The 27,378-nt window shown below is 34.7% G+C and overlaps 1 protein-coding gene across 1 annotated transcript; it reads right to left on the bottom strand.

The window, feature by feature from the left end:
* Window positions 1–17,441: 17,441 nt before the first annotated feature.
* LOC131633960 (histone H1-like) lies at window positions 17,442–18,567 on the bottom strand. The gene is made up of 2 exons (XM_058904637.1): window positions 18,287–18,567; window positions 17,442–18,165 (listed from the first exon to the last, which is right to left on the bottom strand). The coding sequence occupies exons 1-2, from the start codon at window positions 18,470–18,472 to the stop codon at window positions 17,530–17,532; spliced, it is 822 nt and encodes a 273-aa protein (XP_058760620.1). The 5' UTR covers window positions 18,473–18,567; the 3' UTR covers window positions 17,442–17,529.
* Window positions 18,568–27,378: the final 8,811 nt, after the last annotated feature.

Below are 27,378 nucleotides of genomic sequence, written 5' to 3'. Positions count from 1 at the left end.
TCTTCATATAAACTGTTATTCTGGTATAAATGTCCCAGACATCATGTCTGACATTTGTCTATATAATTTGTCATCTCTCATAAACCATTTGTACATGTTGTCCCAAACATTTGGTCCAACATCTATCCTCTTAGAAACCAAATTTCAGGGAGTCTCAGAGATAAAAGAGAGGAAGTGTGAAAGTTTGTCAATTCATGTATGTTTGTCTGTCTGAGTGAGCCAAGTTTTGTAAAAGCAAGGAAGTAACTTTAAAGTACTAAGGCAACTCACACACTTAAAAATCCTTTTCAATTTTTTTTCTTAAAAAAAAATTATGGGCCAAGTCAAGTGATTAAGAAGTTATCCGATCCATTTCCAAAGGTTTTTTGAACTAACCAATCGATTGGCAACTTGTGTCAATTGATTGGAAAAACTTTTTTCTGTCACCCGAAGGAATAGACATTATGATAATCAATTAGAAAATGGCTAAATGATTAACCAATCAATTAGGACAACTATATATCCAATATTTCCTTTTTGGGCTTGATAATCGATTAAAAATGTGTTGTCTAATTGATTATAACATTATGTCAATCGATTAGATAATTAATTCGACCCATGAATTATTTCCATTTTTAGTTTTTCCAACTCCTATATAAAGGATTCTCGCATCCACTTCAAACCACGCCCTTTTCCAACATTTTCATATTTCTTTGGAATTTATCTCTCTCCCTCTCTTTAGAAATTATTTTTACTCACTTCATATTGTCTTAGTGCTAGTAAGTGAAGCTTTGCTTGTGAGGAAGGAATTTTTGTAAGTGGTCGTGTTGGTCGTTTGTATTCTTAAGGGTGTGATACTCTTATGAGAAGATAAATTTGTCATAAAATCTTTGTATTTTGTTTCTTAAGCTTCGCCAGAAAAAACTTTGTTTTGGTTATTGAGATAAGCCATAAATCTCTAATTGGTTCGTTAGCTTAGCCAGGGATAAAAAATATCATTGGTTGGGGATAAGCCTGTAAAAATATCAAGATCATATTGTATTAGGGTTCTTGGGCATAGCCTTCAAAAGCTCAAAGTTTATAGTCAAAATCTTAAGATGTCCTCTTGGGTACAGGACTAGGTCAACGTTCGACAAAACTTGTATAAATCTCTAGTGCAATTTCTCTAACCTTATCCTTTTAATTTCTACAATTTATTTTTGCTACAAATTACTCAACCAAAATTACTAATACGATCTTTATCGAGAAAGGTATAAAATTAATCACGAATTTTAAATACCCTATATCACCCCCTCATGTGCTCAAAGACACTTGTCCAACAAGTTAAGGCGAGGAAACTTATGAACAAGTCCCTCACTTTGAATTTCCTGTAATTCTTAGATGAAGGACAACCTTTCCTCGCTTCACTGCCGCGGAGACTATAAGACTTCATCTACCACGACTCATTCAGGAGAAAACATGACTTTATTTCAAGCAATAAGAGGGGTAGCATGAAATACTTGCCTAGTAACAAAACCATAAAGCATCCCAGCAGGCATACTTGAGGTAGAAGCTCCCCTAGAGAAAGGCTAATAAATTTTTTGACCAAATCATCAGCAACTCAAATCTCCTTTCTCAATATATGTATAACATCTTCATTCTTTATCTTGTATAAGCAATCAAGAAAAAGACATCAGAAGAGATTCAAGAAAATGAAATAGGGAAGACAAGACCCTAGGGTCACTTACAAAATATTTGTTTCCTTTCTTCCTTTAATTTAGCATCCTCCAGCTAGTAGTTATGTATACATCTTTTTTTACGGTTTTTTTTGGCACCACATTGGATGGAATGCCACCAACTTATTTTTCAGGTATGGTTCATATTGCGCCACGCCCCCTTCCTGTAGTGCTACATTCCTTTTCTTGTCAAGAAGTAGCTTTGACTCCAATACTTACGAAATATTTTCATGCATGCGGGTAAAGTTATAGGCTTTAAGCGGCATACCCCCATGTGAGCCTCCTCATTAAGAGGAGTGACCAAGAAATAGTGGTCCTTCAAATATTTTACATTATCGAAGTAAGCCTCAAAATATCTGATACTTTACCTCAAAGAAAGAAGACCATAGTCGTTCGTGTGGTTAGCACTATTTTAGGTCTTAAATAGATGAGATAACAATGTCCCGGTCGGCTTGTTTCTCTTATATTCACATTATTACTAAAAAAATTAACAAATTCTCGGATCACTAGATGAAATTGTGAAGGGGAAATAAGTAAATGGCTCAGGATGCCAACCACAAATTCATTAAAGGGGAGACAATAGCTTGTAAGAAAGAACATGCATTTGTGAAAAGGGAACACTCACCTATGGAATTGACTGCATAACCTCTTATCTTTATATGGGGAAACACCCCTTAGCCAGTCGTTGGACCCATGTCAATTTTTGCATGGTCAAAAATGTCTTCACGAACAAAAGCGGAAACAACCTCCAATATCTATGTTTCCACCGATTCCCTTGAGATATCCTTATGGACGTTCTTGGTCAAATTTGTCACAACGATTATGATTAAATATGTTGTAACAAGATACAAGCGCATAAGTAGTGTAGCCAACAAGTAAGCTCAAACGCTCGTTATCCAAGAAACCCTAAAAGAAGTAGAAAGAAGGCTAAAATAGGATATGTTAAATGTTGGAACTTAGAGAACAATCAGTCATGCAAGGCCAAAACCAAAGAATGAAATTGCCTGAACTTGATTCAATGCTTGTAAAAAAGAACGATAAAGAAGTAGAAACCCTCTCTTTTACAGATCAATAACAGCCGAAAATGCAAAATGACACATCAAAAGTCTCTTATACCCTTTTTGAGCACTAAAGATCGTACAGTCACTTCACGCTAACAACAATGGGGATTTGCCCAAAATTATTTAAAAAGCACTCAAATGCCATCAAGGAATGAAAAACATCATTATTAATTAAATAGGAAGCTTGGCAACCATTCACAACATCACATTACATCTTACAAGAGGAACATTTAATGTGCTTCTTCTTGAAAGCGATGACATCCTAACAAAAACCATCACGTCCCCGGATTTCGTGGTTGTGCAAAGACGCATGTAACAAACTTTCACCCTGCAAATCAAAGACAAGGGCTTGGGGGCACTATTTCTGGCCGCCCATTAGGCCCAACAATAATAAAGGGCAATGTTTGGCATAAAATAGGTGGGTTTTTCTCATTAAGCAGATAGTTTCTCCCGCGAGCCCTATTTCAACAGTTCAAATTAATTTGACGACTAATTGCATTTCAAACCTCATCACACACATTTAGTTGCAAACGAATTATCCTAAATTGTGAATTGAAAGGTAGAAAAGGTAGTGCAATATACTGTGCATTGTAATAAGCTACAACAAAATTCAATTATATTACTTCCATTCATATAATAGTTGGACAGATAGACCGCGTAAGCCAGAGACAACTCGAACACCTCCCTAACTTGATACCAAATCTATATTTTTTGCATGAGACCAAGTTAAGATGAATCTTCAAGTTGGTTTGGTCCTACAAACCCCTACTAAACAACACATAAGAATTTCATAGCTAATAACAAACACATTGAAACACAATTACACTTTCTTAAAAATCAAGTAACCAAAGTTATGATCATTTAGTAAGTAAAAATGTACCAACCAGGTAATTCAAAATATAAGTATTATAAAGTTAATGAGAAGTTATATCAATGTAAATGTAATAAACAGAGACTTAGATTTTAGGAAGTTTTGAAATGTAATTTAAATAGTGCTTTTAGTATGTTTGTTTCCACGTTAGACTAACGTGTGTTTTTTTTTCGAAAAACACCAATTTACTTCATAATTATCACTTTAAAATGTCAATTTACTTCAAAATTTACTATCAAACATTTACTAATTTATTGGCCAAATTGACCAATTTGTCCCTTGCACAAATTGCATATACAAAGGAAAAAGGGCATCTTCGTAATCAACTAAATACAACACAAAATTTTCACCTTTTTCAACAAGTGTTACATTCCCATTGATCCAACTTGATTTAGTATACTTTCCCTCCATAACACCCTTTGTTTCTACCATTCTTCTATTTCTCTCCCATACCAACACACTCCAACTAGGCTTCAACAAGGTTGTTGGGTTGTTTCTGAAGCCCACCCATTATACTATATTAACCAAGCACATGTGAAGAATACCAAAAAAGCATAGTCGTTGCACTCTTATCCCTCTCTGCTTTCTCTCACAATCAGAACTTCACAAATGCATCTCACAAAATAGAAGGAGCGACACAGGATCTAAATCAACCATTTACAAACTCAATCATTCACAAAGTTCTCTCTATTTCAATCTTAATATGGGAATCATTTAATATCTTTACTGTCATTTTTGTCTCCTTCATTTTCTTTATTATCTTCATTAATTGTTTTTTTATTGGTTACTGATTCATATATCATCTGTATATTATATGGTTCTTCAAGAGTTGAGGGAAATTGGACCATAAGGTATTATCCTTTTATTTTGTTTTAAGGTTTTCATTTTTGAGTTGATTTTCTTTATTATTTTTTATATTTTTTTTTGTATTTTTTAGGTTTTTTGATGAGATTCTTTACTCTTGAAATTATGAATGTTTTGCTTTTATTTTAATATTAAGATGTTTTCTTCTTCTAACTTTTTTTTTTTATGTTTTAGGTATCTCTTTTGAGCAAAATCAACACTACTAGACTTCTAATTTTTTCTCTACCCAAATAGCACTTCCCTACTAGCTTCTTTTGTTGTTAGGCTTTATTTTTATAGTAAAAAGGGTTGAGTTTGTTCTTAGATTGTATTATAGTCTCTATAGGTAATATTACTTTGTTGTTGTTTGGATGTAATATGGCATCTATTAAAATTTGTAGATATGGTTGCATTTGAAAACATAAGACAACTTCTACAAGTATAATCTTAATTTTATTATTAACTATATGATGTATGTCCAATTTGAAGGTTTCATTGTCCAGCTGCGGAACTTGGATGATCACTTGCCTCTTTCTGGCATTATTGTCGGAAATATTGGAATGAAATTTGGAAATGCAGCATATAACAGCATGGATAACGGATTTCTAAGTTTTGACCACGTATGAATGTACTTGTATTGGACATGGAAAAATAAAGAGTACTTGTATTAGCAAAAACATAAAGGGTGTGCTTGGAATGAGAGAAATAGGAAAGAGAGATTGATGAAAGAGAGAAGTTGTAAAGAAAGTCTACAACCATCTTGTTTGGCAAGAAGAGAAATACAGAGGAGAAAGTAAAAAACACATGGGACCCACATAATATTCTTTCTTTCCTATATAGCGAAGAAAGCATAAAAAAGAGGATTTTTTTTGTTTTTCCTTTAATACCCCTCTCATTCACATTTATTGTACGATATTTACTATATATAACGTTGTTGCTCATTCTTTTATCACATAAGTAATGTTTGTGGTTTTTTTAACATTTAACTATATATATATATATATATATATATATATATATATATATATATATATATATATATATATATATATATATATATATATATATTAAAATGAAGATTATATATAAATAAATAAATATATTATTTTTTATAATTGATATTAAAGTTATATATAAAAATATACTTTTTTTGTTTTTGTGATAACACACCACAAATTATTTTAAAATTATTTTGAGAAGGGTATATATGTCCATGCATAAAATTATATAACATCTTTCTTCTCTTTTTCTCATCTCTTCCTCTCATAATAAACAATACTTCAAATCTACTTTATTTTTCACCTATTTCTCTCTTTACAACCTCTTTCTTATCTTTTCTCTCTTCTCACTTTCTTCCATATGCCAAACATAGTGAAAATTATTAAATAACATTGTCATAGCAAATAGTATACATTAATGGTTGTAGTAAATTCCTATCAAATCAAATACATACAAGTTTTATACGAGTCTCAAGAAATTGCTACAAGTTTTAACTAGCCTTTGTTTGGAATAGAAGAAATACAGGCGAGAGAGATATGAGCGAGAGAATAAGGAAAGAATTGACACACTTCTTCTGTTTGGTGGAGCAGAGAAAGAGGGAAGAGTGATTAAATTCATGTAGGACCCACCCATTTTTACTTATCTCCAAAAGTGAGAAGAAATTGGAGAAAACACTAGCATGGGTCTCTTTTTCCTTATTTATCCCCTTGTCTTATCTTTACCATCATTATTTTTCTATTTTTCTATTTTTTTAATTCAAGGCTATTTATGTCTTTTCAAAAATAGGTACAGTTCTATCTCTTCTATTTCTCTTACTAGTATATCTACCCGTGCGAGACACGGGATAAAAATCCATATGTTAAAGAAACATTTTATAATTACATAATAAAATATAAAAAAACATTTTAATATATTTTAATCTTATGGTATAAAATATATTTGCATATAGTTTTTAACATTTCTATTTTTTTAATATTACGACAATAGATTTAGTTAAATATATTTTAAAAAGTAACCAAACACATTAAAATCAATTATACACCTTATTATAAATAGGTTTAAATTCACTTTTGCTCCACCTATTTGATTTGTTTATTATATTATAAAAAAAATAAAAAATAAAAGTAATATTAAAATTTTAAATTAATTATTTTGTTGATAGAATTAATATTTTTTTTAGCTATTTAACTTATTTTAGAAATAAATTAATTTAAAGAATAATTAATTATTATTTGATGAAATAATGAATTATAATTTACAAAATAAATTTTAACACAAGCGGGACTTGAACTCCATTCCCAAGAGATACATGTGCACTAAGTTGTCAATTGTGACAATAATCAGTTTGTTAAATCAGACCCCAAACTATATTTTTATTAATAACTCAAGAAACTCATTCCTACCCAACCAATTCCCAGCTTCAACACCTTTTTCTTCATAAGTACTACTACCGCTTCAAATGCAGAACAACCTCATTGCATGCCAAAAGGCCGCCGTCACTGTCACTGCATCAACAAAGCCAAACAGTTTAAACAATCAATTCATAGTAAATAAATATTTAATAATAATAATAATAATAATAATAATAATAATAATAATAATATAACAATGTCATCAAATCTAAACACTTCACAAATAATAATTTCCAAAATTTTCGTAGATCTCTTAACTCATAATACAAATAGAATTTAATCACCATTGCACCTAAATTACGAACATAAATGATTTGATGCAGAGGATCAAAGAAGAAAATAGGATCAAAGAATAAATTGAATATATACATAAAATATTTCTCCAATGTATTTTGTGTTGTATACATAACAACTAACTCAGTATTCACAAAGAATAATTGAATATATACAATAGTAGAATGAATATAGCTCCTAAAGCATGGTATGATTTACATATGTTATGGTTGACATTGTAAAGCATGGTTAAGTATTAAAATGCAGTATGTCTTCATAACAGATAAGCAAAATATCTAATTCAGGTTTATCATTTAAAGCAAGCTTAGTCACACAGTGAAAATAGTTTTTATTGGATTTATAGTTATATGAAACAAAGATATATGATAGACTTATATTTGGTTAAAGCTTTGCGGTAATAGAAATATCGAAAAATGAAAGTTCACATGATTAATATACTATGATTAATATCTGATAGTTTACTGCATCACTTGACTCAGATGTAGTAAAGATCATCTAAATTTGACATGAATAAAAAAGATCAATAAGTTTAGCAATACAGTAAATATCACGAAAATTTTATATGAAAAGATTAAATACAAACTCATATCGGCCTTTGAAATCATACTGCACCAAACAACTATATACATTACAAACCATACATGTTCACGAATACAATTGGATGTGTGGGTTTCTTGCCGAAAGAAACCTATTATTTTGACATTGTTTTTCACAATACTAACTAAATTATTGTGTTCCAATTTCAATATTAAGATCATTTCCACGTTCTAGTTTTCAGCCTATCAATATTAAATGAAAGAACCTCTTCATTTCTATGTTCTAGTGCATTCTAAATTAAAATTGAAGTATAGAGGAAGACTTCAAAGTTCAAGCAGCATCTAGATAGTTGTACATGTAACAGAAGCATAATTTTACCTTCCCTATCGTCGTTCTTTTGACTTTGCTAGATTACACATTATTCTATCTTGTATTTACAAAACACTAATCACACGTGGTAGGAAAAACAGCAAATACCTATAAGATGTAGAAAAAATTCAATCTATTTCTCAATGTCGATAGGCAGAAAACTTGAAATTCATGGTTTCTTGTCTCATCTCATATGCCATAGAACATAAATAAGAATTATATGGAGAAACATACTGAAACGAAGAAAAATCAGGTGCAGTCAAAACCTGCTATTATACTATTGTTTATGTGTGGCCACATTCTTCAACTATTATTGTTGGATGCTCATGAGCTTAGTGAGACAAGAGCTTCAAGATCCAGCCTTAAACTGCTACTATATAGTTACACACTCTTGTTTAAAAGAGTCTCTTCTAAGTGTATGAACCAAACAAACCTTAATTGATTAACCAAAGAACAATAGGTGATCGATGCTGCATGATTGATCAACAGACTTAAACGGAGAAATACCATGATCAGTCGAATTATCCGTAGTAGCAACATTTTAAATTTAGAATATGCTAAAGAACCAATTCACATGTTGATCATACCAATTTGCTCACGGACACAAACCATGTTAACATCCTTTCTGTAACTGCTACATTTGAACATATTTTCAAATTCACAAAACATTAAAAGTTTGACACACACTTTTTCTTACCACGCTAATTAAATTGTATCAACTATGAATTATTGGCACATAACCTTCTTTTGAAACTTGCACTCTTACAAACAAAATTGGTTACTCCTATAACCTCAATAAACATTCCTAATTGGAATTTTAATTTAGGTGGTGCATCAAAAGCACATTTTATTGCCCCTCCAAAGACAGTCAGCTTTCACTTGATCAAAGAAAGTGATTAACCATATCTAAGATGTCTATAGAGAAGCAACAATAAAAAATTGCATCAAATAGAAGAACATTCAAATACGGTTCTATCAACTGAACTGGTTGATTAGCTCAATCTAACAAAAAATTAGATTTAGAGTTTGAAAGGTTTGATGGGATTTATGATGACGAACCCCTTAGGTTCGAAAAGGATCCAGAAGAACCTCATAGTAGGATGAAAGCTCAAGATCCTCTCGAGGAGATCGACTTGGGTGAAAATTCACTTCGACGACCAACTTATGTTAGTGCAAAAATGAATGTCGAAATGAAGATTAAATTGACTCAGCTTTTCAAGGAATACAAAGATTGTTTTGCTTGGGATTTTAATGAGATGCCTGGTTTGAGTAGAACTGTGGTAGAAAATCAATTGCCATTGAAATTGGGACAAAAGCCAGTAAAACAAGCTCCAAGAAGATTCGCCCCAGAAGTCATGGCGAAAATCAAAGTAGAGATTGAACGACTTTTAAAAAGCAAGTTCATTCGAACTGCAAGGTATGTCGAATGGTTAGCTAATATAGTACATGTCATTAAGAAAAATGGGACACTTCGGGTGTGTATAGATTTCAGGGATCTGAATCGTGCTACTCCCAAAGATAAATATCCCATGCCTGTGTCTGAAATGTTAGTTGACTCAGCTGCAGGTTTTCAGTATTTGAGTATGTTAGATGGTTATTCAGGATATAACCAAATTTTTATTGCTGAAGAGGACATACCTAAAACAGCATTTAGATGCCCAAGTGCTTTAGGTACTTATGAATGGGTGGTGATGCTGTTTGGTTTAAAAAATGCAGGTGCCACTTATCAACGGGCAATGAATTTGATGTTTCATGATTTTATAGAGCATTTTATGCAGGTTTATATTGATGACATAGTAATAAAGTCGTCATCCGAGAATGACCATTTGAACCACCTTCGACAATCCTTTGAAAGGATGAGGAAGTATGGTTTAAAAATGAATCCTTTAAAATGTGCTTTTGGTGTTCATGCAGGGGATTTCCTTGGTTTCGTGGTGCATAAAAAAGGCATTGAGATAAACCAAAACAAGACCAAGGCAAGTTTGGAGTTGCAAGCGCCAGACACAAAAAAGCAGTTGCAATCATTGTTGGGGAAAGTTAATTTCTTTAGGAGATTTATCTCAAATCTGAGTGGAAAGACGAAGCTCTTTTCGTCGTTGCTCAAACTCAAGAATAATGATGTATTCAAATGGGAAGAGGAACATCAATAGGCATTTGATCAAATCAAGGCATACTTGACGAAGCCTCATATTTTAATACCCCCAAATAGAACTAAGAGCATGAAACTATACATAGCTGCATCTGATTCGACAATAGGGAGCATGTTAGCCCAAGAAGATGATCATGGCGTTGAAAGAGCTATTTATTATCTAAGTTGAATCTTAGTGGATGCGGAAACTAGATATTCTGATATTGAAAAGCTATGTTTATGTTTGTACTACTCATGTAATAAGTTAAAGCAATATATGACGCCTGTTGATGTGTATGTTTCGTCTCATTATGATATTATTAAGCATATGTTATCTAAACCTATTTTGCATAGCAGAATTGGAAAATGGACGCTAGCTTTAACTGGACTCTCTTTAACATATGTTCCTTTGAAAGCTGTGAAAGGTCAGATAGTAGGTGATTTCATAGTTGATCATGGATTGACCGATGTATCAATAAATATGGTCACTCAGACTATGTGGCAGTTATATTTTGATGGTTCCAGTCATAGAAATGGGTCAGGTATAGGGGTTTTGATTATATCTCCCCAGGGCATACCTTCAACATTTAAGTACAAAATTAGTGAAGCCTGTTCTAATAATGAGGTTGAATATGAAGCTTTGATTACAGGATTAAGAGCTCTTTTGGACTTAGGGGCTACTGAAGTCCAAATAAAAGGGGACTCTGAGCTTGTTATTCGACAGACTACAAAAGAGTATAAATGTATTAAGGAAAATTTAATCATTTACTATGCTTTAGTAATTCAATTATTGGAGAAATTTCGTGTGGTGCATATAAGTCACGTGCCTAGAATTGAAAACAGTGCAGCAAATGAGCTAGCACAAATTGCTTCCAGATATAGAGTTTCTAAAGATCGACTGGGGGAATTAATTGAAATCAAAGACAAAGAAGTCGAACGTCACTACCCTGCTTTGTCAATAGCAAAAATTAGGGGGGTATATGAAAGTAAAAACGAAGGTTTGGAAATTCATGAAAATGGTGAAATTTTTGCCATTGACAATATGACAGATGTTGATTGGCGAAAACCATTGATACAGTATTTAAACAATCCGGTTGGGGTGACTGATCGGAAGGTTAAGTATAGGGCTTTGAGTTATGTCATATTGGGGAACGAACTATATAAGAAGACAGCTGAAGGTGTTTTAATGAAATATTTAAGTGAAGCTGAAGCATTTATAGTTATATCCGAAGTACATAGTGGTGCTTGTGGAGCACACCAATCAGGCCATAAGATGAAATGGCTTTTGTTTCGACGAGGGTTATACTGGCCATCAATGTTAAAAGATTGTATTGAATTTGCAAAAGGGTGCCAAGAACCAGAAGTTTTTCAGGTATTCAACATGTACCTGCCAGTGAATTACATACAATAATGAAAACTTGGCCATTTCGAGGTTGGGCTTTAGATTTAATAGGAGAAATAAAACCTGCTTCGTCTAAACAGCAGAGGTATATTTTAGTTGGGATAGATTATTTTACGAAATGGATAGAGGCTATTCCGTTGGTGAGTGTTAATCAAGAAAGTGTGATTGATTTCATGCAAAAATTTATAACTTTTAGGTATGGGATACCAGAAACCATTACTACCGACCAAGAATCAGTTTTCACTGGTCGAAAAATGAAAGAATTTGCAAAAGAAACAGGTTTCAAGTTGTTGACTTCGACCCCATACTATGCCCAGGCCAATGGACAAGTCGAAGTTGCTAATAAAATTATTATAAATTTGATAAAGAAGCATGTGGGGAGAAAGCCAAAGAACTGGCACTAGACACTCGGCCAAGTTTTATGGGCTTGTCGAACTTCCCCAAAAGAGGCAACAAATACTACTCCATTTCGTCTAACTTGTGGACATGATGCAGTCTTGTTGAAATTTGTCTACAATCAGCTAGGATTCAAAGACAAAATGATATGGCTGTAGATGAATATTGGAATTTAATGTTGGATGAGCTAGTTAATTTAGACGAAGAAAGGTTAATAGCCTTGGATAGACTTATAAAGCAAAAAGAGAAAGTGGTGAACGCTTATAATAAGAAATTGAAGACAAAATTGTTTGCTTTAAGTGACTATGTTTGAAAAGTCATTTTACCTATGGATCAAAAAGATAAGTCTTTAGGAAAATGGTCACCTAATTGAGAAGGGCCATTTAAAATAGTGCAAATCTTCACAAATAATGCATATGAAATTGAGGAATTAAGTGAGGACCGTCGAATCCTGAGGATAAATGGTAAGTATTTGAAGAAATATAAACCAATACTTTAGGAGGTAACAATTGAAATTTAACAAAAGGAAAATATAATTGATAATGGCTCAATAGCCAGTTAGTACATTTGCATATCATAAATAAATCCATAAATTACAATGCTAAAAAGTTAGAAATTCACTCTTAAATCCTTCTAAGGCGTTGGACTCAAAGTCAAGCTTCTGGTTGAGTCAAGCCAAGCTTTGCTTCAAAGAGGAAATGTCTTTATTTAGCATTAAAGCTTTTTCTCCATGGCTGATACCCTTCAAAGCTTCTTTGTTGATAATATCAGACAAAAGAATATCCTCAGATAGAGCCAGACATGCTTTCTTTTCCTCAAGAACGAGAATTTTTTGTCGAAGCTCTGCAATCTGGGCTTGGTAGTCAGAGATTTCATCATTGATAGGCTTTTCTTTTTCAGAAATTTTTTGGATCTTATCTTGAAATTCTCTAACCCTCTTTTCAGAAGTTGCACTAAAATCCCACTCTCTATCCATTTCAAGAGCCTTGTTCTTCATTTGTAAGTCAGCATTTTTGCGTGTGACTAAGTCTCGCCAAATTTGGTTGAAGTAATCTTCAAATTTGAAGAAGTATTGGGCTACATGATTGGGAAGTGGCGCTTTGAGTATTTGGTCCAACATTTTTCTTATTTCGCCCCCAAGAGAGTCAGATTCTTCTAAAACGAGGAGAAACTCAGGTTCATGAATATGACCACGAAGGTCACAGATTAAAGAAACTATTGACGCGTCGATTTCAGATTATGGGATAAGAGTCTGAATAGCAGTTTCCTGAACCAAAGAAGTATCCCTAAACTTTTGAAGTCGCAGCAGAGCCTTTGAAGGGTTGCTCTTTTTCAGATTCATAATTTCTTCTTGATTAAGAGGACTGTCAGAGGTATTTTCTTCAGGATGATTGATTGGATGAGTTTGAAGGTTGGTTTTGAGAGATGTGTCGACTGTGGAAAGAGTTGGCTGGATATCAGCATGGGTTTCAGATGGCGAAGGAGTTGGTGGAATTTGTGCAGAACTTTGAAGGTTCGCCTCCTGGGTAGTTTGGTTCACTGGAGGAGTAGGAATAACAGTTGTTGCAGATGTAGGTCGAGGTGGAGAATTGTTGGAAGTAGTACCACTCCCAAAAGCATCTATTTTTTGTGGACTTGGAAGAGAGTTGGAAGAACTCTTGACGGTTGCTTCATCTTTTTGAGGAGAGTCGTCAACAATCACCAGGGGTTTCTGTGAAAAGAGTAACTCATATATAAGACAAACATTCGTCAAAAGAAGACCAAAACAATAACAGGATGATTATACCTCAACATGTGCCTCTGATGGTTTTTTTACTCCTTTGGGAGGAGGTTTCTTGGTGTTTTTAATAGTCTTCTTCTTTTTTGACGGTGTTGGAGGATTGGAGAAAATTTCCCTTTCGACAGGTTGTGGAGGTTGGATCTCCTCTAGTTCATCTTTCACAATCAACTGAGAAACAAAGTTTGTTTTTTTTTAGTCTAAGAAAGGTAAGGAAATAAGATCCATTTGAGGAAAACATACCTTTCGTCTTGTGGTTGGTTTCTTGGGGGAGGGCCAGTAGTAGTCGAAGCCGCTTGACGTTTTTGCACCTGAATTGAACATTAGTTATTAAAAGATAAAAGAGGATGAGTAATGTCAGTAAGTAGCCAAAATACCTGTTTAATGGTAGGGTCTTCGGCTTCGTTGACAGGTTCGTCACCAAAGAGATCTGAAAAGAACCAATGATATATGTGAACAAATAAGGAAAGTCAATATGATAAATATGGGTGAGGAGAAGAAATATACCTCTGAAGAGTTGATCCTCCAAAATGTCATAGGCAGTATTTAACCTTTCATATAAGTTGGTGTCGAAAAGGGAATAATAGATGTTCCACCACATTTCAAATTCCTTTGTTGTAAAATAAGAATTTTGAAAGGTAAAATTGGGAAGTTCTAAACTTTGCCTGCTGAGAAATTTGAGGCAGTCGATATGGTTCTCAGTTGTGAACTTTCGACCAGACCAACATATATCAGTAGATCGACTATAGAAACTCTTTGGCAACATTTGGCTCAGGCCAAATTGTCTGGAGACTAAGTTTGGTTGATAACTGGTAAGCCCATAACATTTTCCTGTTGCTTCAATACGGTGTGACAAAGGTGTATGAGTTAGAAATGCAGCCCAAACACCATTCAATTGAGCACGCAGTGTGGGGGTGTCACCAGGGAAGATGGCTCTAAACCAAGTGGGCCCAAAGCACCTATTGGGAATGTCTATTTAAGCAGAAGGATATGATCGTTTTAGGGGTCCATAATTGTTTACACTTTTTGATAAACTCAATCTCTACACTGAAAATGAGAAACGAGTGCAATCTGAAAATGTATGTTTGTGTACCAATTTACTTTTAATGAAATCATTTACACCCTTTCCATTTAATATCATTTTGTTTCCATCACTTTTTATTTTGCATTTGTTTCAGTTAAAGTCGTGCCACTTGTTTTTCTTTGTCTTTACTTCAATTTCATTAACTCTGTTTGTCTTTATTACGTTCAAGTGGGTTTTTATCTTGCGTTTATTACATTCAAAAGTCATTTCTTGTCCACTTTCTATCATTCATTAAGTTTAATGTGTTCACATTTAGTTAATAGTCCACAACAAATCATAAATTAGCACTTTGGTCTGGAATATTCTAGTTGATTCCGCAAGAGTAACCTTTAAAAAGGAAACTAGCGATTGTTTATCATTTTTCTGGGTAAACAGTACCCTACAACTTCGTCACCGAGAATGCTGGGGATGGCTTTTAATATCCTCCATGTATGCCCTTCTCAATCTGAGATGAAAGCATCAAAGCATAAATAAAAATTATTACAATTTGAATATAAAGAGATCAATAAAATGGAAAATAATAGTAACCCTTTTAGATATGAACTCTCCAGACAGAAGTGGGCGAACTGTAACAAACCGACAAAATCAAATTCAAAGATTGAACATACCTGATAAACTTCTTCAATGGGTACGCTGAAACAGAACCGGTGGTATTGACACGCCGGCGGTTTGAACATCTCGACAAAACCGGTGGTAAATTCCTCTTCAAATAACTTCCATGGCGCCGCGTTCAAACGTTCACAAATAAAGTGAACACCATTAGTAGAAATAAAAAAGAAGAGAGAAACACAACAACCACCACCGTGTATCTCGCCGACACTAGGTTGGAGGCGATGTCAGATCTAATTTGTCGAAACCTGCAACAGCAAAAAAATATCAACAACAACATAATCAACTTCGTAGATCTAAGCAGAGAATGATAAAAGTATCATTTTTGTTGAAGAAAAGCAAGAGAGAATAAAGAAGAAGAAGAAGAAGAAGAAGAAGAAGAAGAAGAAGAATAGAGAGGAAGCAGGAGACAAAAGAAGTGAAGAGGAAGAGAGAAGAAAGAAGAAGGGGAAAGAAAAGTTGCATGGATAATGAAAAGTTGCAATGGTAAAGATGTATTTGCAAAGAATATATAGATTAGTATTAGTTGGAATCAAAAGTTGCATCGATAACGAAAAGTTACATCGTTTTTATTTGTTTTCAAGGCTCATGTGAATCACTCAACTATTATTAATACTAATAAAAAAATAATGAAAAAATTAATTAAATAATGAAAAATAATAATAAGATATTATAAGAAACTTTCTTTTTATAGAAAAAATATAAATAAAAGAATGCATGAGAGAGTGTCAAATGACAAACTTGTCAAAGTACTCTTCTTGTTTTTTTTTATTGTATGATATTTCTCTCATAACAAACCAATCATAAAATCTACTCTATTTCACACATTATTCTCTCTTCTCTCACTCTCTTATCTACTTCTCTCTTTACAACTTCTTTTCTAAACAAAATACACTCTTATATTATATTGAAGAGGGAAAACTTGTACTACTAGAATGTCATGTCAAAATCATAGCATGCCTGCTATCACCATTTTTCGGTATAATATTTTTAAGCAAATTAGAAAATGGAACTATTTTTTCTTAGTTTAAGCTATTTCTCTTTGCAAGGTACCATAAAACCATACAGTAGGCTAGCAGATTATTTCTTTTCACCAGAAGACATAGGGCCCGTTTGTTCTGGCTTTTTTTAAAAATGATTTTTATAGTGGTACCAAATTTTATGAAAAATGTTTTTACAAAGAAACTTTTTATAAAAGCTTCAAATGAAAAATTTGTTTGAATACTTATTATTAAAATGTGATTTTAGGTATTTCATCTATTTATGTGGAAAAAATTTGGATATCAAAATTTCAAAAAATCATTTAATTTTGAAGCTATTTCAAATAGATTTTCATAAAAATCATTTTTGAAATACAACTTTTTGAAAAAATTATGATTTTGACTAAGCTTTGGTCTTCAATTATGTATGTTTATGTTATAGGATGTCAAATTAAGTATTTCATTTTAGAAAAAACGAATATAAAAAAATTGTAATATTTTGAAAAACGGTTTTAGAAAATCTATTTTCAAAAATACAAAGAAAAAATTCATTTTTTTTAAAGCTGAAACAAACTGACCCATAGTATTTGAATGTATCTAGAGTAGTTTCAATTGTTAGTGGATCACCTAGTATTTGAAGGACACTAAATTCTCAGCAAATTGTTCAACTTTAGTCAATTCTAACCATAATACCAACATTGTTATCAAAAAAAAAAACCATAATACCAACATTGAACATTTCATCTTCAATAATGAAGTTGAAAACTTCATAGACGAGTTAAACTTCATAAACTTGATTGAATTAAACTTTATATGTAAATTTTAGTCAATTTTCTTTATTTTACAAATTTTTTTATCGTTTAAAAAATACTAAACCACAAACACTGAACCCCAAACACCGAGTTATTTAGGTTTTAAATAAGAATGTATGATTATATAGTTCTATCATGATTAATTCAATCAAATGGAAAATAAAACCAGAAAGTTATAATGAACTATATTATATAAACTAATAGTATTAAACAAAAAACAACACAAGAACTTTACAATGCTAAAGCTAGAACACAAAACTCTCATTTCCTTCCACCTCTCTTCACCCCGGAAGCCTTCTTTGCAGGGGACTTTACACTCTTTGCTTTCACACTCTTCACCGGAGCTTTCTTTGCAGCCGCTGCTTTCTTAGGTGCGGTCTTCACAACAGCAACTTTCTTCCCTGGTGTAGTCCTCGTCGATGTCTTCGCAACCTTTGCAGACTTTGCCTTGGGCCTAGCAACAGTTTTAGGCTTGACAGCAGCCTCGGGCTTGATAGCAGCTTTAGGTTTCACAGCAGCCTTGGGCTTGGCAGCAGCTTTGGGCTTGGCGGCAGCCGCTTTGGGTTTGGTGGTAACAGATTTGGCCTTTGAAGCAGTCTTAGGCTTGACAACAGCTTTAGCTTTAGGCTTAGCGGCTGGCTTAGCTTTCACAGCCTTCTTGGCAGCTGGCTTTGCCTTCGGCTTGGCAACTGCTGGCTTCTTAGCCGCTGCAGAAAGCTTGAATGAACCTTTCACCTTAGCAAGCTTTCCAGAAGCAACGTTCTTCTTCAAATTTTGGAGCAATAGCTTCTTAAAGTTAGCAGGAAGCTGTTTGTGTTTCTCTTCAATGAATTTCGCAATCGCGTATTGGCTTGAACCATTCTTCTCCTTCAACGAAACAATTGCGTCCTTAATCATCTGCAATTCAATCAAACCAATCAAAATTCAGATTCAATTGAAACTATAATTCCTCACGAAATAAAAAAAAAATTAAACACATGAAGAATTATAAAACAGTGAATTGAATTGAATCGCGAACCTCTTCGTAGGTAGGATGTGAAGCAGGGTTTCGTGGCTTGGAAGCTTTTTTAGGTTTGGATTCCTTCGTTTTCTTCGTCTTCCCAGCTTCGGCCTTTGGCTCCTCCACTTTCTCAGAGGATGGAGGTTCGGCGATCGCTGGCTCAGGCACAGGTTCAACGGCGATAATTGGTTCTTCGGTGGCCATGGGAATAGATTTGAAAGGGAATTGAATTATGGAAGAAGAGAAGAGTGTGTAATAGTTGAAATTGAAGTATTTTTGTGTGTGATAATTAGAACGGAAATGGATGGTTTAAATAGTGAATTGTGTGTGGGGGTAATATTCGGTTGCTTAATTCTCATTGGTTCAGAGAATCCGACAAGGATCGATGCCTTCTACTAGTTTGAATGCCAGCCCTTCGATGGCGATGCTATCAACGGTTTGCTTTGATTGATCGGTGGAGAGTATGAAGAAATGTTTTGTGATTTAGGAGGTGTTGGTTGTTTTAGTTGTGCTTTTGAGCTGCATTCATTTGGTCATAACTTGAGCTGTGATTCATGGAATTTGATGATTCTTTTTACAACTTCTAGGATATTCCATCAGCTTTCTAACGAGTGTTTCAGATTGAAGAATGGATTGCTGGTCTGGGAGAATTTTGGTTTTGAAGGCACAAGGGTCATTATTAGGGTTTTTCATGATGTTATCCATGTTTTTCTCTAATTCAGGGGATGCTTTCATCAGGGATTTGTTTAATCCACACTCCTTAAGATAATAGGTTAACTGAGGATTGTATTACATCCAAAATCATGAAAATTGGTTGAGATTTGAATGTAAAACAATTGTCAAAAAGGCCATTGAAGTTGAACAAATTCTACTAAACAACCTATGTTCCCAAATATTGTATGTAAACCATGTAGAAAAAATTTGTTACTCATATTATGTAGAACTATAATTTATTTTCCAGAATTAATATTGTAATAAAATAATTTAATTTTCTTCAACATAACTTAAGTTTTTGTTTATGAATATTGTTTATTTAAAGAAACTCAACTACATATTGAAACACAAGTAAATATTTAATCATTATAACTAAAAATTCAAATAAGTAAATATTTAATCATTGTAACTAAAAATTCAAATAAGTTAATAGGAACAAGTTCATCCTCAGAGAGTCTGAACTCGCCTCTAATGAGGGCTTTGATGTCGTTAAAGAAGAGAGGTTCAGCCATTGTAAGGTAAGAAAGTTGTTCTGAGAAAGAAGTTGTGTGTTTTTTCTGTGTTTAGTTTGGAGAGAAAACGCATGAATGAGAAATAAAGGTGATATTGGACCCTTTATATAGAAGGGGAATACTGAAGGGTGGGTTTTAATTGCCAATGAGTGATTGGACTGCGGTTGATTTTCCAAAGAGAGAGGTTATGGCTTCCGCCGTTTCCCGCCCTTGGAAGTTGAGAAGTAATCATTAAAACTGATGCACGCACGTCTGAAAACCGACGTTTTGGAGAAAGTGACGTCACTTTTAATAATGATTATGGCTAGAAGAAGTGGAAACGTCAAGTCTAGAGGCAAGAGTGTTGCGAAGTATGTTCAGGTTCTACATGTTGCATTTAATAAAAGCACTGTAGGAAATCTAAAGATATATCTTGACAAGAAATTGAAAGATTTGCTAAAACAGCAATGGCAAATATGATAGAGAAAAAGGGAGTCAAGTGTACAAATATTATATGTCTACAGTGGCCTCGATTACCAAATAAAGGTGCAATAAGTAAACAAGATCGAAAACATTTAGTTGAAATCTTCAGGGAGATCCTTTTTGATCTTCAAATATTGAGTCTCCCATGAAGACATGCGAAGTTCAATTAGTGCCTGGTGTTTCTTCAACCTTTCGATTTCTGGCACTAACTTTTGTGCAGCTTCGAAATGTTTCATTCCTGACTGCACCACTTCGAGTAAGTCTTGTTGATTAGACTTTTGAAGGATTGCTTGACAACTTTCAGCCTCCTTTATCTTGTCCTCGAGTACTTTGATTTCTTGTTTCCAAGAGCCAATTTTCTTCTCATAATCATCAATGGCCTTCTGATTTTCTGAATGTTTGAGCCTGAGGACCTCACCTTGTTTCGTTGCTTCCATAGCAAAATTCCATGAAGAATCATGAGAGGCCTTTGTCTCAGATAACTCTTTTTCGACATTTTGTCTTCGAAGGATGTTAGCTTGGAGTTGCTCGAGTAGAGAGCCCAGCAGAACAATTACCTCTGAAACTTCTGTGGAAACTTGAAGCAAATCTACTTTCTTTAGAAGTTGATTTAAGTTGTGGCTCTTAATAGGGTCCCGGTTGAGAACATCTACAAGATTGACCCCAAAGAATCTTTCTTTTATTTGTCGAAGAAGACTGGGAATATCTTCCTTGTTACTAGAGTCTGCAGTAACAGCTGTTGAGACATTAAGCTCCGGAGGCGAAGGAGTATTCACATTCATAATGACCTTCAAAAAACCGAGAGGATCAGTTTGCTTAAGTTGTTCAAGCTCTGAAGGAGTAAGCTTTGCAGGGGCAGGCGTCAAAGTTGTCTCAGGAATGGTTGTTGCGTCAAGAGTTGAAGTTCCATGAGAAACTGGTTTTTCAGGCTGGGAAATCTCTTCCATAGCATCTTTCTCCGAAGCGGAATCTTCGTTGTCATGTGATTGCTGGTTCACATTATCGCTGCCTGAGAATGGATGATCCTCTTCCAAATTTTTGCCTTGATGGGTAGGTGGGGATTCGTCAGTAGAGTGGCTTTCTTCGACTGGTTCATTAGGTAATATGGTAGCAATTGGCCTAACGTCTTCGAAGACTGGTGAAAGAACACGAGTTTGAGTTTGACAACTACCATAAAGTTTGTCAACATCAATGGTGAGACCAGGGTCTTTAAAACCAGAAGTAGCAGTGCCAGCATCATCCTGCAATAACAAGGTAAAGTGTCAGTACAATTATTTAGTCAAAATCACAAGATAATATGTGGGACAAACCCAAAGTACCTTGGGTGGAATATTGTCTGGACTTGAATTATGGCTTTCCACAACGAAAGCATTACTAGCAGCTTTTAAAGGAGACTCTTCAGAGGATGCTTTATCACCAGGAGAAACAGTTTTTGAAGGACTTGCCTTTCTCCCTTTTCTCGAAGGGGTAACAGCTTTGTACTTTTTCTTCTGTCCTTGTCTAGTTTGAGGAGGGGATTTATCTTCGCCATCCGAACCAGTGGTCGAAGAAGCTTTACGCTTCGAACCCGTTGGGGGTTTCGAACTCTGGCAAGTGGAAAATAAGAAAGATGAGTACTAATCACATATTGTACAAGATTGAGAGTATGAGATAAGTATGTACCGTGGGCTTCTTATCAGTGACGAGGGAGTCACTCCCACTTGGTTTATTACTTTTAGATGTCCCAGAGTCTTTTGGGGCAGAAGCTTCCTTAATTTTCCTCCTTCGTGCAACAGCTGTAGTTGAGACTGAAATCAGTATATCAATAAAGAAAAGATAAGTCAGTCGAAAAGATTGCCTTAATCCAGACCTTCAGGTATTGGAGTCAAAACACGAACAGGTTTAAGGTCTATATGAAGATGTCCTTTGAAAGTATCCAAGGTATGCTTAGTCGGAACCACTCGTTCAGCGCGTTTTTTGGTACTCTCTTGAAGAATTTTGAGAGCATTCCCACACACGAACCAGTCTGGGAAAGGAGGACTTAGAGCCACACCAAAATCAGCACTTGGTAGTGGGGGGAATTTTGGAGGATTGAGTTTGAAAGCCACTTCATAACGTAGTTCTGGTCGAACATACGAGGGCAATTTCAACTTATTTAGTTTGGCGGAAAACTTTTCGCGCAAAGTAACTGCAGCCTCACGAACAATCCGACTAAGATCATCAGGCCTATAGATAGTTTCAAAGAATTTTTGAAAAGCTTGGATTTCTTTAATATGAGTGGAAGTACCTTTTTGGAAGTTCTCCTGCACATCATTGAAAGCTGCAGTTAGTTCCTGAGCAAGGCTATCAGCATCAAAAATTTGAGAACTATAATACTCTGTCCACCATTGATGAAAATCTGGTGTAGAGTAAAAAGAAGGTTCAAAAGGAATAGGAGAAAGATTGGTGACGCCAACGTATTTGTCGATTTTTTGTTCACATTCTTCTTCAGTCAAATACAAAGTATGGAAACACATATGGTTCCTTTTCTCATATAAGCACTTGGGTGTTATTTGAGTTAGCCCAAATTGTCTTGAGACCAAATTCGGTTGATAGCACATGAGGATACATTGACCCTTTGATGGTCGAAGACGGTGGGAAAACAATCTTGGAGTCAGAAAAGCTTCCCAAATTTCCATAGATTCGGTCTGCTGATCCTGAGACGTTGGTGGAAATTTTCGAGTAAACCATTCAGGACCTATTGTTCTGTGTACAAATGGGGCCATGGAAGGATCGAACTGGTCACGCCGAGCAAACATCATCGAATACGCCAGGAAATGTTCATGAAGCTTTCCCATTTCTTCTTTTGGAGTTAGGTAAGCTAACCTGGTCCCCTCTATAGTTCGATTTTTGATTGTGCTATCCTCCTCATTGACATTTCCTCGAAAGGGAAGATGAGTTTCGAATGTAGCATTAAGCCACAGTTGCAATAGCCAGAAAGGACCAGCGTAAAGCAAACTACCAGATTTGAAATTCTTGGTAAGGTTTGCAGCTTCACTAAGGTTTTCATAAAGAGACCCTAGAAGTAGTTGGCTGAGGTTGAGCTTTTTCCCAGCATGCAATTGATTAGCCATGCAAAGGTACCTTTTCGCCACTTGAATAGACCTTGAACAGAAGGCACATCGTGAAAGCCATAATGCTAGAAAAGCAATATGCTCTTCATCAGATACTGTCGCTTCAGTGGTAATATGATGCTTCTGGATGAATGCCGTATAAGTGACTTGTGAATCATTAAAACCAATAGTGTCATTATCCATTTCATTGGGGTCGAAGGTTTCACCAGTTGGTCGAAGTCCTGTAATAGCGGCCACATCGAAAAGCGTGGGGGTAACCATTCCACATGGGAGATGGAAGGTGTTGTGAGAAGCATCCCAAAAATGAACCGCTGCTACTAACATGGGTTGGTTGTATTCTAAACCCGTTCTTGACAGTTGAATCAAATCATATATTCCCAATCTTCAACGAGGCTACCAACAGGGTCGTCCCACCAAAACAATAAATATTTGTTGGGGTGTTCCAAAATGGACTTAAGGCGGAACACTTCAACGAACTCTTCTCCCAAAAGCCAGAGTTGTCGTTGGCAGAAGTGATCACCAGAGTTGAGTGCTACATAAAGGTCTAGGAAAGCAACGCCAAAAAGAAGGCATGCAATGTCAAGGAGCGTGTTTCCAACATTGTGAGCTTGCACCATCAGAAGAAAAGCAATTATACCTCTCCCATATAGGACAATTCAGCGTTTAAAAGGGTAGGTAAGTGTTTACCAGTGATTTCTGACAAACAACTGCTAGTCTTCCAAACAATATATCTTTGGTAACTCACAGGATCGACTAGATTGATCCTAGGACATGTGTCTCGAATGCTAGGGTTCTTATAATCTGACTCATTGTTTTGATCTTATATTTAAATGATTAAGTTTCTGTATGACGATGAATGACTTTACAATGACTAGGGTTCGACAATGAATAACATAAAGAAGTATAAAGACTTTGACAAAATCTATAAATTTCCTATGAAAGTAAAAGAATATAACATTAAGGTAAAAGATTTCGAAAGTAAATATGATAAAGCGAAATGTAAATTTGACTGGAAACTAAATGACGATAAAATAATGTAAAGTAACTTGTGTTTATATAAAGGCAATAAATTAACTTCGAATAAAATAAACAAGGTGTTCTTGCACATACATTTGTTCAGCAAAGACTCGTTTCTCTAACGCTGGTACTTTGAGTATTTTTAGTGAATTTTTGTATATTTGTTTGAACACACAAATCTAAACATTTAGTCTCCTATTTATACTAAATCTACCCTAACAGTCCCTACATAGATGACTGCCACGTTTGTAGCCTCAAATGTCGCCTCCTTGAGATGTTTCCACACGTTCGCCTGATTACACATTCCCATTTGACTTTCGAATATTTCCCGCTCAATGCTTCTAGTTGGCGAACGCTATTTCGAAAGTGTACTTGTAAATATTTCAAGGATTCTTCTAAGTTTATATTTCAACATAAGTATCATTCCTTTCGAAGACTATCTACACGAAATAACCTCTTTCAAACCAATTTCCATAACATTTCGAATACACAACTTCAAATTATCCAGCTTCAGAATCGAAATCTCCAGCTAACAAATTTCCCCCAATAAATGTCTGTTTCGAATCATCTATACAAATGGACATTTTTTGTCTTATAGATTTCGATGATCTTGACCTATCAGTTTCCTCGAGACTTTGTAATTGACGCCACAGTCATCATGACTTCTTCAAACGTCTTATCATTCTCCAAAATGTCTCTTCAGAACGTGCATTCCCACGTTTCATCATTGCTCCTATTAAGTAGGAGTAATGCTTAGGCTGCATAACAGCTTTATTTTCCAATTGTCGTCAAACACGTGTCCCATTAATTCTCTCTCTAAATATTCATCAAATCTGAAAGGTTTTCCACTCACCTCTCTTATAAATAGAAGTGCTTCAATACTTCAAAACTTCTCTCAAACTTTCAGCGCTGAACACCCTCTTCTATTCATCTTCCCCAAATCTTCTAACAAATTTTCTGATTCTTCAACAAAACTTCATCTAACAATGGCTTCTCCCGATCAAGTACTCAAACAAAAACAAATAATGGATGCCACCGAACCTATTCTGAAGATCAAGAAGCCAACGCAAATAGAGAATCGGGAGTATGTACCATAACCACCATATCTTGAAGAAAAACATAGAATATATGCATCTCAGGTATTGATTCCTCTTGAAATTTCTGGAAAAACTTATGTGTATATGGGTCCATTTCCTGGCCCAAATGCAGACTTGAAATGTAGCTTCTTTCCCACTTATTATAAGTGTAGGCCTTTAGTTAGTAGAAGTCAAGTAGATGAAAAGGGAAATCCCATACTTGCTGGTAAAAGGATAGATGACAAAGAAAATCCTAAGTTAGCTGAAACAGAGGAAGTTCCTTTACCCCAAGCTATGTCTTCGACGGAAGCTTTAATAGCTCAAGAAAAAATCCGGTTGGATTACATGACTAACACTCTTAAAGCGTTTAGAGCTATCCCTTTAGCGAAAGACGATGAACCTTACTTCGCTTGGCTAGAGAAGATAGAAAAGAAGAAATCTCAATTCTGGAAAGAATTAGGGATTTATGACTTAATCCAATTATCGAAAACTGGCCTCGAATACAATCAGGCTATGCTAGTAGCTTCGTTATATTTCTGGGACACAACTCACAATACTTTCCATTTACCCTGCGGAATGGTGACTCCCACACTCTTCGACGTGGCTGCCATCGCTGGACTTCACCCCCTCAGAGAGGACTTCGATCCTAACTTCATGGACAATGATACTATCCAGTTTGGCGAAAGCAAAGCCACTTATACTGTTTATATTGCGAATAATCACGTCACAGACAGCGAAGAAGTTTCTGACGAAGAACACGTTGCTTTCTTGGCCCTATGGTTGTCAAGATGTGTTTTCTGTTCGAGATCATTGCAAGTGGCGAAAATATATTTGGCTATGGCGAATCAACTGAACTCTGGGAAGAAGTTGAATCTGGCTCAATTAATTCTCGTGTGTCTCTACGAAGTACTGGGCGAATCTGTAGAGTACTTGAAAGATCAACAGGCTGACAAATCATGAAGATGAAGAATGAAGAATGGTTCTTAAATTGGAAGATTAGGAGAAATAGGTTTAGGAATGAATATCCAGGCTAAAGTTAAGGTCTTTGGTCAATTGTTGACCATAAGTCAACACTTTGACCAAGAAATCAAATATTGTAAAATTTGTATTTTTATTTGTAACTCCATTTTTTTGTATAGTCTACTCTTTGATTTGTAATGGATTTTGACTTTTGAATGCAATTTGACCCTTTTGAATAAGCGTTGACCCTTTTGAATTTGAATGAATGATTATATGCAAATGAATGAATGTTTTACCTAAAATGAATGATCAAGAGAAATGTATGCAAATGATTTAATAGCTATAAGCCAGATGAAAGTGGAAGGGGTAGGACAAATTTGGGGTATAACACGTCCTCCTCGCTGTTGGGGCGCCCAACGAGCTCGTTGCCTCCTCGCTGCTTGTTTGCCCGACGAAACTGCTGAATCACCACCAAATTGCATTGCTTCAAAACTGTATCCCAATGGCAGCTCTTTAATACTTTTCCTATCTATTAGCTTCAAAAGGAGCAAACAACTTACACATACCATAACATTCACATTAACACTATTAAAAAGTCAAATTGAAAAGTTTAATTACAAAATGCAATGGAAAGGCTTGAAATTGTCAACTTTTGATATAAAAAATTACTCACTTTTGACACCTAACAGTTGCCCAAGTGGTGAACCCGGAGACCTGCCCAGAGGAAACCCTGACGTGTGAGCGAAGAAGAAGGAGTCTTCGCTAATTCTTAAAATATAGGTGGTTTATAACTCTCTAAGGGTGACTCAAAACCTAAGTCCCAGAGACCTTTATAAATATATTTTCTCTCAAGGATAAGGGACAAACCCCAAGTGATACATCTCTATACCATAAATAGCACAATGCTCACTACAGTCTTAACACACGACTGATGTCAATTATACGCTTGCTACCAAGCATCATTTATCATTAGTAAAGTCTCTCACCTCACGTGCCCCGAAATAAATGAAAATAATTTTTTTAGTGACTTTGTTATAAAAAAAACTAATTAAAAACTAATTCTAACATTTTAAAACACATATTCAAATAAATTAATTTTTAAATCAATATATCATGATTTTTCTATTAAAATATTTAAGATAAAGCTCAATTATTTAAAATAAATTATATTCATTACATGACAGGAAAAAATCATATGGAATTAAATTGAAAAATACTACACGACCTGAAACAAATAATAATAATAATAATAATAATAATAATAATAATAATAATAA

This window comes from Vicia villosa, unplaced genomic scaffold, assembly GCF_029867415.1.
Source record: "Vicia villosa cultivar HV-30 ecotype Madison, WI unplaced genomic scaffold, Vvil1.0 ctg.001193F_1_1, whole genome shotgun sequence".
NCBI classification, from domain to species: Eukaryota; Viridiplantae; Streptophyta; class Magnoliopsida; order Fabales; family Fabaceae; genus Vicia; species Vicia villosa.
Note: the sequence above shows the minus strand (reverse complement) of the source record. Positions and strands in the feature narration are given on the sequence as shown.